Consider the following 16156-nt stretch of genomic DNA (forward strand, 5'->3'; position numbering starts at 1 on the left):
CCCCGTCCATATGTTCTCTTTTGTTCCCATTCTGCCCTCTTCCCCGACGGGTCGACTGTGACTGACCGGCCCTTCTTCCACCCTTCTCTCTCTCTCTCTCTCTCTAGTTTTCTTCACTCTCCATTTCCTTATCTCTCTCTCTCTCTCTCTCTCTCTGGTTTGCCATGTCTCTCGCAGCTTCTCCGTTCATGAAGTCCCTGAAGCTCTGCGCAGCCTCTTCCTCCCCCGGCTCAAGAATCTACTGCCCGATTGTCTCCCTGCCCTACAAACCCAACAAGGTCTCACCTTTCTCACTCCCAACCTCATGGGTCCCCTTGAAGGTGAGACCTTTGTCGGTCCCTCTCGTGGCTCAGACATCGGACTGGGCCCAGCAGGAAGACAAGGAGGAATCTGAAGCTTTTGTAGCTTCCTTTGAAGGCGGCGAGGAGAGCCCTGCAGAAGAGGAAGGGAGCGGGGAGGGTGAGTACTACCAGGAGCCGCCTGAGGAAGCTAAGCTCTTTGTGGGTAATTTGCCGTACGATGTCGACAGTGAGAGATTGGCTCAGGTTTTTAACCAGGCCGGAGTCGTCGAGATTGCTGAGGTAAGTGAAGCTTCAGTGGCTGCCTCTAATTCAGTTCTTGGCTTATTGATGTCCGCCTCTGTTCCTGGGAATTCCGACAGCTTAGAGACTTGGATTGAATTTTAGGCTGTTTAAGGTAGTAAACGGATAGATGATATGGATTAAACGTGGATATCGCCAGTGAGAGCTCTGAAGATCATTAGCCCGGAATTTTGCACTGTGTTCCCATGTTAGACACAATCTTTTGAGCTTGAAGATGAATTTGTCGTACTCATATATTGGCACCCTTTACGCGCCTGAGCTGGACCTGTACAATGAATCTATCCGATGCCTGGAAGTTGAATTGTATAGCTAGCTGGGTTTGCTCTGAATCAGCAATTGGTGCTCGGATATTACCTTGAGATGGAGCCTTTGTTCTTGTATTATGTTGATCGATGTCTAATTTGAGTTTTAGGTCTTTCATCTCTGATGGTGAGGTTGCTGCCATGCTTGTTCTATAATAGGTAATATACAACAGAGAAACGGATCAAAGTAGAGGGTTCGGGTTCATCACTATGAGTACCATTGAAGAGGCTGAAAAGGCCGTGGACATGTTCCATCGTTATGTAAGTTTGCCCTTTTCTATGTCTTCATTCCAAATGAGTTTTTATATCATACTGGATAATGATCTCCTCCTATGCTCACAATGTCTATTGTGGTATTTTCTACTCCAATCAAAATATTTCAACCAGAAGATGTCAAACGCTGGTTGTATATTCCAGTAGGATGCGTGATCAGCACTCAAGATAAAAAGAAAATGCTCAAAGCATATTGTACCTAGTAATTGAGATTTTGGGAAGGAGATTTGTTGTAACAGCTCAGCACTGTTTTATGTTCCTAGGCTTTGTATACATTTCTTGTCTCATGTGGAGAAATGGACCTTAATGCACAGTTGTATATGATTAATCCACTTTCAAATATTCTTGCTTGTTCATTTATGATGTAGCAGTAGATCTTATACATCACCTATTTCGAGATTTGTTGTCTCATGCCCATTTTGCCGCCTGTGAAGTAGGCATTTGAAACATTACATGCTGTAGTAGCATATTTGTTTAATAATTGTTGCCTTAGTTGTTGATTCTATTGGTATCTACTTTTTAAACAGGATCTTAACGGGAGGCTTTTAACAGTAAACAAGGCGGCTCCAAGAGGTTCACAACCCGTTCGGACTCGTGCTGTGGAACCATCATTAAGAGTCTACGTGGGCAACCTACCATGGCAAGTGGATGATGCTCGGCTGGAGCAGGTATTCAGTGAACATGGGAAGGTGATAAGTGCGAGGGTAGTCATGGATAGAGAATCGGGCCGGTCACGTGGATTCGGGTTTGTCACCATGTCTTCTGAGACAGAAGTGAATGATGCCATTGCTGCGTTAGATGGACAGGTTAGGCCATATATACATGCCCTCTTTCCTTTACTATTTTGGTTCAGATTTCTTGAGCAAATCAACAAAAAATTTCTTTTGTGGGTAAAGAATAGGATGATCGTATTCTAATAATGAGTTCAGTGAAACGAAGAAAGATTAGGTAACAGATTTGATGTTTGCCTATCACTTGTTTCTCCCAGGCACATAGTTGTCGTTTCTTTTGTGGGTAATGATGCGTTCGATCTGCCCTGCTCATATTATCTTTAAAGCTCTTAAGCATGCGACAATTCAGGTTTCTCCTTTTTTTTTTTTTTAAACCAGGAAAAGAATAGGTCTTTCCTTGGCTTGAAAGAATTCAAAATTTTAGAACTCTAAATTTGCAACTTGAGAGTACGAGGAAGGCTGAGATCCAGTTGTCAAATTCATTTAGTTGCACTAGATTATTTCTTTCTCTAGTCATTGATTCTATAGGGTCAGTCTTGATTTGGCAATCTTTCTGCTGCAGAGCTTGGACGGTCGGGCAATCCGAGTAAACATTGCTGAAACTCGGCCGAGGCGTGGCTCATTCTCAGAGTAGGAGATTCTCTTCGAGTCTCCATGGACTCTTGTAGCTTTGTTATATGCCATTATATGGGCAAGTCCTTTTGTGTCTTTTGTCTCTTGGGTAGTTTATGCATCATATTCTTTGGTTTTGTTGCTTAGAATTGTTTCTCGTTTATTTTTCTATTCAGAGTTCTAATAGAGTTTTCGGATACAATCACTTTAGATGATTGCCACCCAAGTTTCAAGAGTTCTGTCTACATACAACCGTTCATGTAACATTAATTCTCTCCATGAGATATTCAACAGTCTTATGAGGCTTCAGTAGAGATTTCATTCTACAACATTATGAACATTTGTCTCTTGTATTGAGATGATCTGTAAAATCAGTATACATGTTCGGTATCACTCTGGAACCGTTTTCTTGCACCTTTGAGGCTGAGAGAATGCAACCAACAATATACAGATACGATTGAAGACATCTTTTTCATGACAGCATATATGAGATTTATTATTGTGAGATTTTATACAATCTACAGTCACGATGGAAGACATCTTTTTAAGATTATATCTGAGATGCGATCGTATAAGTTTCTCGCCGGATGGCATAGTGATGAACTTTGAAAAGGAAAAGGGGACCTAACACGGGAAAAACCTGTGTTGAAAGAGATGCTCTGTGTTCTGTTCCGTTGATATTGGCTATGACGAGAAAGCCAACAATTATAATCCCAATCTGATTTTGTTGTCCCTTTTTCTTATATCATTCTTTAATTTATTTGCTCCCAATTGACGAAAAACGATGATCAAAAGATACTATTTAAGAGAATGTTTTCGTACAATTTTATGATTTGGCTTTTGGCGTGTCGTTTGCTTTGACTGTTGATGCCAAGATTTGTTTGGGAAATCGATACCGCGGAAAGCATAGAACGATTTCTCATCAAAAGAAAACGTAACGCAGTAAAGTATGTGATCGCATGTTGATCTAGATATCGTAAGTTTGATAGCTAGTAGGACTACTCGTGCCTTTTTTTTGGTGTGAACCTTGATATCCGGAACTCCAATTGGGTCTCAACCAATCCAGTTAACGCAGGTTGGCCCCACTAAGGGATAAAACTCTCCAAACGTGAATTTTCTGCATAAGGACTCAAACTCAAAACATTACTTAAGCGGAATAAGTGTCGAACCATTTGAACCAATTCACTTTACTCTTTTATTAATTATTTAAGATTTATCTTTCCTTATATTAGTTCTTTAGGCTCCTTTCTTAAAAAAAGAAAAAGAAAAAAGAATGATCTCCCCTTATTATGTTAATCACTTAAAAAAACACGACATTTTCACTTTTTTATTCTAAATATAGTATAATATTTAAAAAATAGCATAGAAATGCACGATATTTACATTTTTTTCTAAATATAGCATGACCTTTGTATTTTTTTCTAAATATAACACGACTTTTAAAAAATAGCACAAAAATGCACGATTTTCAGGCACAATATACTTTTTAATGTGCTAGAAGCGTTGCTAAATCTGAAAATCGTGTCATTCTGTATTATTTTTTAAAGATCGGACTATATTTAAAAAAAAGTACAAAGATTGTATCTTTCTATACTACTTTTCAAAGATCCAGTTATATTTATGAAAAAAAGCAAATGCCGTGTCTTTTTATTTTCTAACGGTCATGCTATATTTACAAAAAAAAATATAAATATAGTGTTTTTCTAAGTGATTAACTCTTTTCTTTTAGCCGGCTCTTCACGGTATAAGGGGCAGAGGCCCGTGTATGTATGTACCTTGTCGATGACTCGATACGATTTATTCTCCTGATATCCAAAGATAAGAATCGCCAGGGTTATGAAATCCGATCTGTCCGAAACCGAACCAAGCCATATATTCCAAGAGTGACAAAAAGAAAAGCAAGAGGGTGGGTCCCACAAGAGGGCAAGAGACAAGAACAAAGGCTATCCCATATTGGCTTCCCTCAAACGTTTTTACTGGAAGAACTTTAACTAAATTAGACGAGAAGCAAGGAAGTGGATTCAAATCTCAGTGCACTTTTCCTATGTGGTGAAGCCTATAAATAGACCCCCACAAATCCATAGACAGCCATCCAAGCAGAAGCAACAAAATCCATTCCCATATTTACCTCAGCTAGTTTTGTTGCTCCCTCTAATGGCCGATATGATGCCCAACATGGCCTTGACTCCTAAGATCCCAGGGGCGTCACCCGCCCCTGACGGATCAACCGCCGTTGCCGGGTCAACTGCCGTTGCCAGGCCAACCCCCACTTCCAGGCCAACCGCCCCTGCCGGGCATACTGCGACCGCGCTCCAGAAGTACATGAGGGGTGGCGCCCCTGGGGAGAGGAGCATGATCGCGATGTCGGACGACAACTTGATGATGAAGCAGGTCTTGGAGACCCACTCCCCTGATGGGCTGGAGCTCGACGTGAGGCCCCTCCTATTAATCGTTGAGGATATACTTTCTCGCGCCACCCTAAGCGTCGACACTCTCGCTGATGTAAGACTCCCGCTAGCTGATTCATTAATTGTTTCTCCCTCTCTCCGCTCCTAACGGATATCAGAACTCGTGTATGCTATGTGAATGACTAGTTTTCGGCATCGTATGTGTGTGCAGGGAACCACCGTTGCGCATATGGAAAATATGGATGAGAAGACTCACCATGCCAGTTTCGTCGCCATGATGGACGCTCTCTCGTTCACCATCGACCGTATCTGTTGCGAGGTCCTCATCCGATTAGTATTCGATTGTTGTATAACTGTAATTATGGCTCTCAAAATTATTGAGGATTCATATCTTTTCGTTGTTGAATGTGATTTTCCAGCTATCACTCAAGGCTTTGAGCGGCGGGGATGCGCACTCGACCACCCTCTCCATATTCAAGATGCTCACGAGCTTCCCGTGGGACGCCAAGCTGGTGCTGACCCTGGCGGCTTTCGCCTTCAACTACGGCGAGTTCTGGCTGCTCGCGCAGATCTACGCCACCAACCAGCTCGCCAAGTCGATGGCCATCCTCAAGCAGCTCCCGGTGATCATGGAGCAGTCGGGCCCCCTGAAGCCCAAGTTCGACGCCCTGAACAATCTCATCAAGGCGATGCTGGACGTCACCCGGTGCGTCATCCAGCTCAAGGACCTTCCCTCTACGTACATCTCGCACGACGACCCGGCCCTCTCTGCTGCCATGGCCCATGTCCCCACTGCAGTGTACTGGACCATCAGGAGCGCCGTAGCCTGCGCCACCCAGATTACGGCCCTCACCAGCATGGGCCACGAGTATGTTTTCCGACATAATAAGCTTCATTACGTATTACTAATTAATCAAATTACATCAGCACAAATGGTTTAAACAATAATATTTACAGGTACATAACATCAACCACTGAGGCATGGGAGCTGTCCACACTGGCCCACAAGCTCCAGAACATCAGTGAACATCTGAAGAAGCAAATCGATCTTTGTCAACAGCACATCCGTAAGATAACGTTCCAAGAACTTCCGAGTCTACTTCACCCCGCATTGTTTTCTCCGATGCTAACGCGAAAACTGGACATTTTAATTTCGATGCAGATGAAAAGAGGCAGCTCGAATCATTCCAGAATCTTCTGCACCTCTTCGATACGATCCACATTGACAACATGAAGATTCTCAAGGCTCTGATCTATCCTAAGGATGATATTCAGCCACTCATTGATGGATCTACCAAAAGACGGGTTAGCTCTCTATTCCATTCTTTTGCCTCATCGACCTCTAGACTTTGTAAATTCCATGTCTTGGCCTCTGATATCAGGACGTTCCGGTGTATTGTTGCATTGCATCAGGTACACATCGAAGTGCTGAGGCGGAAGAACGTGCTGCTGCTTATTTCGGGCCTGGACATCTCCCAAGAGGAGCTCTCGATCCTGGAGCAGATCCACAGCGAATCCAAGATGCATGCTTCGAGGCATGAGAACCCCTACGAGGTCGTCTGGATCCCAGTGTTTGACCGGTCCAGGATGCAATGGTCGGACGAGATGCAGAAGCAGTTCGAGGCCCTCCAGTCAACCATGCCGTGGTACACCGTGTACCACCCGAGCCTCATCGACCAGGCCGTCATCCGGTTCATCAGGGAGATATGGCACTTTAGGAGCAAGCCCATCCTTGTGGTGCTTGACCCGCAAGGCAAGGTTGTGTCCCCCAACGCCATCCACATGATGTGGATTTGGGGCAGCAATGCCTTCCCTTTCACTACCATCAGGGAGGAAAACCTATGGAGGGAAGAGACCTGGAGGCTTGAGCTCCTCGTTAATGGCATCGACCCGACTATTCTCAACTGGGTACGTACGTAATTACACGTCCTTCGGCATACTTTCTCGATTTATATATGTGATAATCTCGTTGATAACACTGATGATATTTTCTTTCGAATGAATAAGATTCGAGAAGGAAAGTACATCTTCTTGTACGGAGGGGATGACATCGAGTGGATCAGAAAGTTCACGGCCACGGCCCGTCAGGTGGCCGTCGCGGCGCGCATACCCCTGGAGATGGTATACGTTGGGAAGAGCGACAAGAGGGAGCAGGTGAGGCGGACCATAACCGCGATTACTGTCGAGAAGCTCAGCTACTGCTGGGAGGACCTGGCCATGATATGGTTCTTCTGGACCCGGCTGGAGAGCATGCTCTTCTCCAAGATCCAGCTCGGGAGGGCCGACGACCACGACACCGTCATGCAGGAGATCAAGAGGCTCCTGAGCTACGACAAGTCCGGGGGCTGGGCTGTGCTTGCCAAGGGCTCCAGCGTGGTGGTCAATGGCCACTCATCGACCATGCTGCCGACCCTGGTGGAGTACGACCTCTGGAAGGAGCACGTGCCCAACAAGGGCTATGACTTGGCCTTCAAGGACCACCACGACAAGCTCCATGGGATTGCCCACCCCTGTTGCCGGTTCGAGTTCCCGAGCGCGGGAGGGCGGATCCCGGAGCGGATGAAGTGCCCCGAGTGCCAGCGCCACATGGATAAGCTCACCACCTTCCTCTGCTGCCATGATGATGCCAAGCATGGAACCATTTCAAACGTCTATGACTGATGACCTGCCATATCGATTATCTTCAACCGCGCCATTGCTTCATACCTATATACAATAATGTCGTCGTGTGAAATCGTTTCTTTTTTCGTTACGTTACACTTTCTGCTTCCATTATGTCAAGAGTTTGAAAGGGGCAATTCGTCTATGTTTGTGACCTTTGCCACAAAATAAAGAACCATATTGCATGAAATGATATTGGAGAGCTTACATAGGCATGATTTGATTTTATACGTTTGTGTTTCCCATTACATTTGCAATATGAGGTCCAGGCCCAGGCCCAGGCCCAGGCCCAGGCCCATGTTGAACTGAATGATCCCAATGGGTTGAACCAGAACGCAAAGACGACAAGCCGCCCCCTCTGCCACACGTCGCTCCTTCTGCCCCCAAGTCAAAAACGCACCGCCGCCTCATTGGCGCAAAACATCGAACACCTTCGATTTGCTCCTCTCTCGTCAATGGCTTCTACTCTTCAGAAGTTCCTCCGCCAGGCGAACCTCACGAGGGCCATCTCCACCTTACAGGGTCCAGCGCGGCCTCACCAGTTCCCGGCGCTCCGCATTCTCGATTCCCACATCGCTCAGCCAGGTCTGCTCGGGCAATTCTTGGGCCGGCCAACGACGGAGAGCTCCGCTCAGACTCGCCCTCCCGCTTTCTTCCCGAGCTTCCCTCTGGGGTTCTGCTCGGGCCCGATATACGTGAACCTGGCAGCTGAGCCGGACGCGGACGGCGTGGTATCCGACGAGTCGGATGGCACAATGTGGGCCGACAGTGTGAAGAAGAAGCGGAAGAAGAAGATGAACAAGCACAAGTACAAGAAGCTGAGGAAGCGTTTGAGGAGGCAGACCTAGTAGACGTAGGTACACACGCTTGAAGTAAAATGATCACTTTCTTGGCTTTCCCATTTGTTAGAAATTTAGGGGCTTTTGCATTGGCGACTTCTTCTCCGATTCGATTTCCGGTTATAGTATCGATTATCGAAGACTCTGACTGTGACTGTGACTGTGACTGTAGAGTATACTCTTGGTTGCTCAAAAGGATGAGCTTTTGTGCTGTAGCATTGCGTTCCGGCAATAATGTGGAATTGGTATTGCTCAAAAACTCTTTAGCTCGCAGGGCATTGATCAATTGCATGTGCATTCATCTTTCGAGCTAGAACTTGAATTTGCCTCGTTGCATCGCATACTTTATCGCCCTCATGTTTTAAAAATTAATGCGGAAAGACACGAACTTAAAGCACAATCTTCCTTTTAATGTGCTAGAAGCGTAGCTAAACCAGAAAGTTATATCATTCTGTGCTATTTTTTAAAGATTGTCTTATATTTTTTAAAAAAAATACAAATATCGTGTCTTTCTATGCTATTTTTTAAGGGTAAATATATAAATATTGTGTTTTTCTATACGCGATTAACCTCCCTTTTTTTAGCTATCTCATTCACTTTTACCCCGTTTATGTTTCGAGAACAACATTTTTCGATACGGTATAACGGGTAGAGACACGAGTATGTATGTATCATGTTGATGACTCGATACGATCTAGTCTTCTGATATCCAAAGTTCATTTATATGCCACTAGGTCTTACAATTCGAATTACGATCCATCCGACCGAACCAAGCCATATATTCCAAGAGTGACAAAAAGAAAAAGCAAAAGGGTGGGTACCACAAGGGGGCAGGAGACAAGAACAAAGGCTATCCCATATTGGCTTCTCTCAAACGTTTTTACTGGAAGGACTTTAACTAAATTAGACAAGCAGCAAGGAAGTGGATTCAAATCTCAGTACACTTTTCCTGTGTGGTGAAGCCTATAAATAGACCCCCACAAATCCATAGACAGCCATCCAAGCAAAAGCAACAAAATCCATTCCCATATTTACCTCAGCTAGTTTTGTTGCTCCCTCTAATGGCCGATACGATGCCCAACATGGCCTTGACTCCTAAGGTCCCAGGGGCATCACCCGCCCCCGCCGGATCAACCGCCGTTGCCAGGCCAACCGCCACTTCCAGGCCAACCGCCCCTGCCGGGCCAACTGCGACCGCGCTCCAGAAGTACATGAGGGGTGGCGCCCCCGGGGAGAGGAGCATGATCTCGATGTCGGACGACAACTTGATGATGAAGCAGGTCTTGGAGACCCACTCCCCTGATGGGCTGGAGCTCGACGTGAGACCTCTCCTATTAATCGTTGAGGACATACTCACCCGCGCCACCCCCAGCGTCGACACTCTCGCTGACGTAAGGCTCCCGCTAGCTGATTCATTAGTAATTTCTTCCTGTCTCTGCTCCTATGCCGGCGGAGCAAGTATCGTAACTGATATCAGAACTCGTATATGCTATGTGAATGACTAGCTTTCGACATCGTATGTGTGTGCAGGGAACCACCGTTGCGCATATGGAAAACTTGGATGAGAAGACTCACCAAGCCAGTTTCATCGCCATGATGGACGCTCTCTCGTTCACCATCGACCGTATCTGTTGCGAGGTCCTCATCCGATTAGTATTAGATTATTGTATAACTGTAATAATCGCTCTCCAAATTATTGAGGATCCATATCTTTTCGTTTTTGAATGAAATTTTCCAGCTATCTCTCAAGGCTTTGAGCGGCGGGGATGCGCACTCGATCACCCTGTCCATAGTCAAGATGCTCACGAGCTTCCCGTGGGACGCCAAGCTGGTGCTGACCCTGGCGGCTTTCGCCTTCAACTACGGCGAGTTCTGGCTGCTCGCGCAGATCTACTCCACCAACCAGCTCGCCAAGTCGATGGCCATCCTCAAGCAGCTCCCGGTGATCATGAAGCAGTCTGGCCCGCTGAAGCCCAAGTTCGACGCCCTGAACAACCTCATCAAGGCGATGCTGGAGGTCACTTGGTGCGTCCTCCAGCTCAAGGAACTTCCCTCCCCGTACATCTCGCACGATGACCCGGCCCTCTCTGCCGCCATGTCCCATGTCCCCACTGCAGTGTACTGGACCATCAGGAGCGCCGTAGCCTGCGCCACCCAGATCACGGCCCTCACCAGCATGGGCCACGAGTATGTTTTCCGACATAATAAGCTTCATTATGTATTACTAATTAATCAAATTACATTAGCACAAATGGTTTAAACAATAATATTTACAGGTACATAACATCAACCACTGAGGCATGGGAGCTGTCCACACTGGCCCACAAGCTCAAGAACATCAGTGAACATCTGCAGAAGCAAATCGATCTTTGTCAACAGCACATCCGTACGATAACGTTCCAAGAACTTCAGAGCCTACTTCACCCCACATTGTTTTCTCCGATGCTAACTCGAAAACTGGACATTTTAATTTCGATGCAGATGAAAAGAAGCAGCTCGAATCATTCCAGAATCTTCTGCACCTCTTAGATACGATCCACATTGACAACATGAAGATTCTCAAGGCTCTGATCTACCCTAAGGATGATATTCAGCCACTCATTGATGGATCTACCAAAAGACGGGTTAGCTCTCTATTCCATTCTTTTGCCTCATCGACCTTTAAACTTTGTAAATTCCATGTGTTGGCCTCTGATATCGGGACGTTCCGGTGTATTGTTGCATCGCATCAGGTACACATCGAAGTGCTGAGGCGGAAGAACGTGCTGCTGCTCATTTCGGGCCTGGACATCTCCCAAGAGGAGCTCTCGATCCTGGAGCAGATCCACAGCGAATCCAAGATGCATGCTTCGAGGCATGAGAACCCCTACGAGGTCGTCTGGATCCCAGTGTTTGACCGGTCCAAGACGCAATGGACGGACGAGATGCAGAAGCAGTTCGAGGCCCTCCAGTCAACCATGCCGTGGTACACCGTGTACCACCCAAGCCTCATCGACCAGGCCGTCATCCGGTTCATCAGGGAGATATGGCACTTTAGGAGAAAGCCCATCCTCGTGGTGCTTGACCCGCAAGGCAAAGTTGTGTCCCCCAATGCCATCCACATGATGTGGATTTGGGGCAGCAATGCCTTCCCTTTCACTACCATCAGGGAGGAAAACCTATGGAGGGAAGAGACCTGGAGGCTTGAGCTCCTCGTCAATGGCATCGACCCGACGATTCTCAACTGGGTACGTACGTAATTATACGTCCCTCGGCATACTTTCATGATGTATATATATGATAATCTCGTTGATAACACTGATGATATTTTGTTTCGAATGAATAAGATTCGAGAAGGAAAGTACATCTTCTTGTACGGAGGGGATGACATCGAGTGGATCAGAAAGTTCACGGCCACGGCCCGTCAGGTGGCCGTCGCGGCGCGCATACCCCTGGAGATGGTATACGTTGGGAAGAGCGACAAGAGGGAGCAGGTGAGGCGGACCGTAACCGCGATTACTGTCGAGAAGCTCAGCTACTGCTGGGAGGACTTGGCCATGATATGGTTCTTCTGGACCCGGCTAGAGAGCATGCTCTTCTCCAAGATCCAGCTCGGGAAGGCTGACGACCACGACATCGTCATGCAGGAGATCAAGAGGCTCCTGAGCTACGACAAGTCTGGGGGCTGGGCTGTGCTGGCCAAGGGCTCCAGCGTGGTGGTCAACGGCCACGCAACGACCATGCTGCCGACCCTGGTGGAGTACGACCTCTGGAAGGAGCACGTGCCCAACAAGGGCTATGACTTGGCCTTCAAGGACCACCACGACAAGCTACATGGGATCGCCTACCCCTGCTGCCGGTTCGAGTTCCCAAGCGCGGCTGGGCGGATCCCGGAGTGGATGAAGTGCCCTGAGTGCCAGCGCCTCATGGATAAGCTCACCACCTTCCTCTGCTGCCATGATGATGCCAAGCATGGAACCATTTCAAACCTCTACGACTAATGAACTACCATATCGATCATCTTCAATCGCGTCGCAGCTACGTATCTATATACAATAATGCCGTCATGTGAAATTGTTTCTTTTTTCGTTACGTTACACCTTCTACTTCCATTATGTCACGAGTTTTAAAGGGGCAATTCGTCTATGTTTGTGACCTTTGCCACAAAATAAAGAACCATATTGTATGAAATGATATTGAAGAGCTTATATATACATGATTTGATTTTGTACATATTTGTGTTTCCCCTTACATTTGCAATAGGAGGTCCAGGCTTAGGCCCATGTTGAACTGAATGAGCCCAATGGGCTGAACAAGGAACCGAAAACGACAAGCCGCCCTCTCTGTCACACGTCGCTTCTTCTGCCCCGAAGGCAAAAACGCACCGCCGCCTCATTGGCGCAAAACATCGAACACCTTCGTCTTGCTTCTCTCTCGTCAATGGCTTCTACTCTTCAGAAGCTCCTCCGCCGGGCGAACCTCACGAGGGTCATCTCCACCTTACAGGGTCCTGCGCAGCCTCACCAGTTCCCGGCGCTCCGCATTCTCGATCCCCACATCGCTCAGCCGGGTCTGCTCGGGCAGTTCTTGGGCCGGACGACGACGGAGAGCTCCGCTCAGACTACCCCTCCCCCTTTCTTCCCGAGCTTCCCTCTGGGGTTGTTCTCGGACCCGATCTACGTGAACCTGGAAGCTGAGCCGGACGCGGACGGCGTGGTATCCAACGAGTCGGATGGCACAATGTGGGCCGACAGTGTGAAGAAGAAGCGGAAGAAGAAGATGAACAAGCACAAGTACAAGAAGCTGAGGAAGCGTTTGAGGAGGCAGACCTAGTAGACGTAGGTACACTCGCTTGAAGTAAAATGATGACTTTCTTGGCTTTCCCATTTGTTAGAAATTTATGGGCTTTTGCATCGGCGGCTTCTTCTCCGATTCGACTTCCGGTTATAGTATCGAAGACAGTGACTGTAGAGTATACTCTTGATTTCTCAGAAGGATGAGCTTTTGTGCTGTAGCATTGCGTTCCGGCAATAATGTGGAATTGGTATTGCTCTTCAACTCTTTAGCTCGCAGGGCATTGATGAATTGCGTGTGCATTCATCTTTCGAGCTAGAACTTGAATTTGCCTTGTTGCATCGCACACTCTATCAGCCTCATGTTTTAGCACTTCTGGAAATTCTCGTCCAGCATTAGTTGACCCTGTAGTTTAGCTGCTTTGGTTGCTGAAAGATCTGTTTCCTCTACCCGAATCTTACAATCCTCGAATTTAGAGAGCGATGGATGTCAGGTTTTTGTGTTGTCAGATGAACATTCTCCTATGATTTAGACGTGGAAGATGGGGAAATCTTGTTAGTGGTTGCTTACTGGCCTAAAGTAATTACTTACTGTTGGATTTTCTTCATGATTTTGGTGGATCAAGCCGTAAATTGAGTAAGCTTTGGAGCCGGGGTTAAGGTTTTCAAGCCGTAATGGCTGTAGTTTTGTCCTGACGAAATTGAATGTCTGCTCAACCTGTGTATCTGAAGGCACAGCAGTGTGAAGAGAGGATTGGATAGGGCTATGTGAACTGAGGGTCAGCTTCGCAAGAGTACAGAAACATATTTATTTTAGCAGAAAGCAGTTGTATGTGGTCTCTGCATCTCTCTCATGTTTTAACATTTTTGCTGTGGATTTTGCCCATGTCAGGGATTCTAGAATGCAGTCATGAACATGATTTTTCCATCGTTATTTAGTCTTTTAGATGGTATTAGTAACTCTAAGTATGGTGGCAGGGGGAGGGATCGGCAGAGTATATGGAGGGTGTTGTAGAACCAATATCTTAGATATGGTGACTCTATGATCAAGTAGGTGAAGAGTGGACAATGAACTAGATGGTGCCAGCTTGTGTAGGAAGATGAGGAAATTCTTCTTGGCAGAACCAGCTATAGCTATTACTAGGATCGTTATGAAAGTTACTTGGCCGCACTGCTACTTGTTACACTGGAAAAAAAAAAACCTCTAGAGAAGGTGTTCTTTAGTAGTTTATAGACAAGGCAAGCTCATAAATGAAGTCATCGGGGTGTTTTGTGCTGCAACATTACAATGTATATAGTCGTATGAGGCATAGGGCAGTTTTGGGAACATGTTAGATGGATATGTTCCTTCACAGCTTTCGTGGGCAGTGCCACCATATCAGACTATGTCGGGACTCTTCCTCTTTACATTTTATGTCTAATTAAGATGTCTTCTCAACATCATTATCTTTATGTCTGGAGATGTTACCGTGATATTCCCTGTGCCTGGTGATTTTACATATCGATGATTGCTTTTCTTGATGTTCTTTGGTGGGAAGGCTACTGTACGTAATCCAATCATCAACTTATCAAACAGATATGTTTCGAGCTGTCAACCCATGAGCTCCTTCCTTTTCCCCCCATTATACATTCATGTCCATCAGTATCGAATCTGTCAAGTGAATGCTGGTATGCATTCAGTACTAATGCGTGCTAATGTTTCTGATATCAAGTCGCTGCCGAGGGGCTACAAATGGTAAAAGACAGCTTGTAAGAGGATTCCCAGTTATGGTGCAAGTGGTTGTGAAAACCGAGATGAACCGCTATAACTGGAACAGGAAGACGGAGACAAGGGCACAGTAAGGACCCTCTGATTCCCATCTCATTTAACATTTCTTATTTGTTGCTGGTCCCGTGAGGAAGGACATGACACGGTCATCATCCTTCGTCACGTTGCTTGGTTATATTCCTCGTCATGGTCCCCTAATTATTTAGGTTGTTGTGAAGTCGCTGTCCTCTGTCCCTCCCCCACAAGATTGTGAGGTTCTCGTTGCAACCTGGATCCTTTGATTCGGTTCCTTTGTTCAGGTCTGTTAAGGTACGTGTCCTCTGTTTTTCGCGGAGAGCCTACCCGGTCGTATCCTTCAACCAACCCAGCATCTCTGATGTACCTGATTCTTTGACCTACTGAACACAGCACTTGGTAATCTGGTTTTGGGATTTGCTGCAAATCTTTTTCTGCTTGTCTTCATAGAATGCTTAGCAAAGAACCTCCAAGTCCTCCGTGCTTTATTCGATTGCCCTAGGCGGGTATTGCCGGTATAGTAAGTAAGGATGTTTATTGCAGTGAAACCGGTTTTGGAGTAGTACAGTGCCACGGTACACCCGAGAGAGCAGTTCTCCTGCAATCAAGTCCTCATTTTACAGTGTTAAGATGGGATTAAAGAAGCAATATTTTCTTATTAAAATCCTAATTAAGTATTGATTAATTAGGGAAAGTAAAGGAGAACAATCATTGACCCACGTTATTCAAATTGTGGTCTCTCTCTCACTTGGACTGCAAGTCGTTTCAGATGGTGAATCGTGAATGTTTTCTCCCTGTGGGCCCCTTCCTTGCTTTTCCTATTTATTAATTAAATTTAAAAAGCTTGGGAAATTATTATTTTTTTTTTTTTTACATTTAGTCATTTTAAATTGACAAATTAATTAATTTCTCCCAAAAGGAAAAGGAAGAAGGGGAAAAAAAAGGTTAATTATTCTAAAAAAAAAAAAAAAAAACCTTGAGGCTGAAACCTCTGCAAATCAGATCATCTGTTGATAATTCTTTTCCGTGAGAGCTCTTTGGCCGTCGTACTTAAATCAAGAAAATTCCCGTTCTTCGGAAATTTACGCTCTTCTTCTTACGAATGTCGCATAGACATCATCTGATGAAATTGTGATGGGAGGTTACATTTTGAGCTGACCTAGGAACTAATGA

The 16156-nt window shown here is 45.9% G+C and overlaps 4 protein-coding genes across 4 annotated transcripts; all 4 read left to right on the top strand.

The window, feature by feature from the left end:
• The first annotated feature begins 49 nt into the window (after positions 1 to 49).
• On the top strand, positions 50 to 2921 carry LOC116196347 (28 kDa ribonucleoprotein, chloroplastic-like). The gene is made up of 4 exons (XM_031526021.1): positions 50 to 581; positions 1064 to 1165; positions 1705 to 1983; positions 2471 to 2921. Exons 1-4 carry the CDS (start codon positions 165 to 167, stop codon positions 2540 to 2542), a joined length of 870 nt encoding a protein of 289 aa, XP_031381881.1. The 5' UTR covers positions 50 to 164; the 3' UTR covers positions 2543 to 2921.
• A 1675-nt stretch (positions 2922 to 4596) lies between these two features.
• LOC116195332 (protein SIEVE ELEMENT OCCLUSION B-like) lies at positions 4597 to 7802 on the top strand. The gene is made up of 7 exons (XM_031524450.1): positions 4597 to 5022; positions 5140 to 5247; positions 5348 to 5796; positions 5886 to 5995; positions 6091 to 6233; positions 6342 to 6836; positions 6936 to 7802. The coding sequence occupies exons 1-7, from the start codon at positions 4675 to 4677 to the stop codon at positions 7587 to 7589; spliced, it is 2307 nt and encodes a 768-aa protein (XP_031380310.1). The 5' UTR covers positions 4597 to 4674; the 3' UTR covers positions 7590 to 7802.
• Positions 7803 to 7943: 141 nt separating this feature from the next.
• LOC116195334 lies at positions 7944 to 8725 on the top strand. Its single transcript, XM_031524453.1, has one exon. It carries the CDS (start codon positions 8045 to 8047, stop codon positions 8435 to 8437), a length of 393 nt encoding a protein of 130 aa, XP_031380313.1. The 5' UTR covers positions 7944 to 8044; the 3' UTR covers positions 8438 to 8725.
• Positions 8726 to 9246: 521 nt separating this feature from the next.
• Positions 9247 to 12638, top strand: LOC116195333 (protein SIEVE ELEMENT OCCLUSION B-like). Its single transcript, XM_031524451.1, has 7 exons — positions 9247 to 9819; positions 9959 to 10066; positions 10167 to 10615; positions 10705 to 10814; positions 10910 to 11052; positions 11161 to 11655; positions 11755 to 12638. The coding sequence occupies exons 1-7, from the start codon at positions 9490 to 9492 to the stop codon at positions 12406 to 12408; spliced, it is 2289 nt and encodes a 762-aa protein (XP_031380311.1). The 5' UTR covers positions 9247 to 9489; the 3' UTR covers positions 12409 to 12638.
• Positions 12639 to 16156: the final 3518 nt, after the last annotated feature.

Source organism: Punica granatum, chromosome 2 (genome assembly GCF_007655135.1).
Source record: "Punica granatum isolate Tunisia-2019 chromosome 2, ASM765513v2, whole genome shotgun sequence".
Lineage (NCBI taxonomy): Eukaryota > Viridiplantae > Streptophyta > Magnoliopsida > Myrtales > Lythraceae > Punica > Punica granatum.

What these genes read in the sequence shown, in the direction of transcription:
- LOC116195332 (XM_031524450.1), top strand. Translation starts at nt 4,675, where the DNA reads ATGGCCGATATGATGCCCAACATGGCCTTGACTCCTAAGATCCCAGGG. An exon ending in CTCACCAGCATGGGCCACGA is followed by an intron (nt 5,797 to 5,885) that starts GTATGTTTTCCG and finishes TAATATTTACAG; the next exon opens with GTACATAACATCAACCACTG. An exon ending in TCTTTGTCAACAGCACATCC is followed by an intron (nt 5,996 to 6,090) that starts GTAAGATAACGT and finishes ATTTCGATGCAG; the next exon opens with ATGAAAAGAGGCAGCTCGAA.
- LOC116195333 (XM_031524451.1), top strand. Translation starts at nt 9,490, where the DNA reads ATGGCCGATACGATGCCCAACATGGCCTTGACTCCTAAGGTCCCAGGG. An exon ending in CTCACCAGCATGGGCCACGA is followed by an intron (nt 10,616 to 10,704) that starts GTATGTTTTCCG and finishes TAATATTTACAG; the next exon opens with GTACATAACATCAACCACTG. An exon ending in ATGGATCTACCAAAAGACGG is followed by an intron (nt 11,053 to 11,160) that starts GTTAGCTCTCTA and finishes GCATCGCATCAG; the next exon opens with GTACACATCGAAGTGCTGAG.
- LOC116196347 (XM_031526021.1), top strand. Translation starts at nt 165, where the DNA reads ATGTCTCTCGCAGCTTCTCCGTTCATGAAGTCCCTGAAGCTCTGCGCA. An exon ending in GAGTCGTCGAGATTGCTGAG is followed by an intron (nt 582 to 1,063) that starts GTAAGTGAAGCT and finishes GTTCTATAATAG; the next exon opens with GTAATATACAACAGAGAAAC. An exon ending in TGGACATGTTCCATCGTTAT is followed by an intron (nt 1,166 to 1,704) that starts GTAAGTTTGCCC and finishes CTTTTTAAACAG; the next exon opens with GATCTTAACGGGAGGCTTTT.
- LOC116195334 (XM_031524453.1), top strand. Translation starts at nt 8,045, where the DNA reads ATGGCTTCTACTCTTCAGAAGTTCCTCCGCCAGGCGAACCTCACGAGG.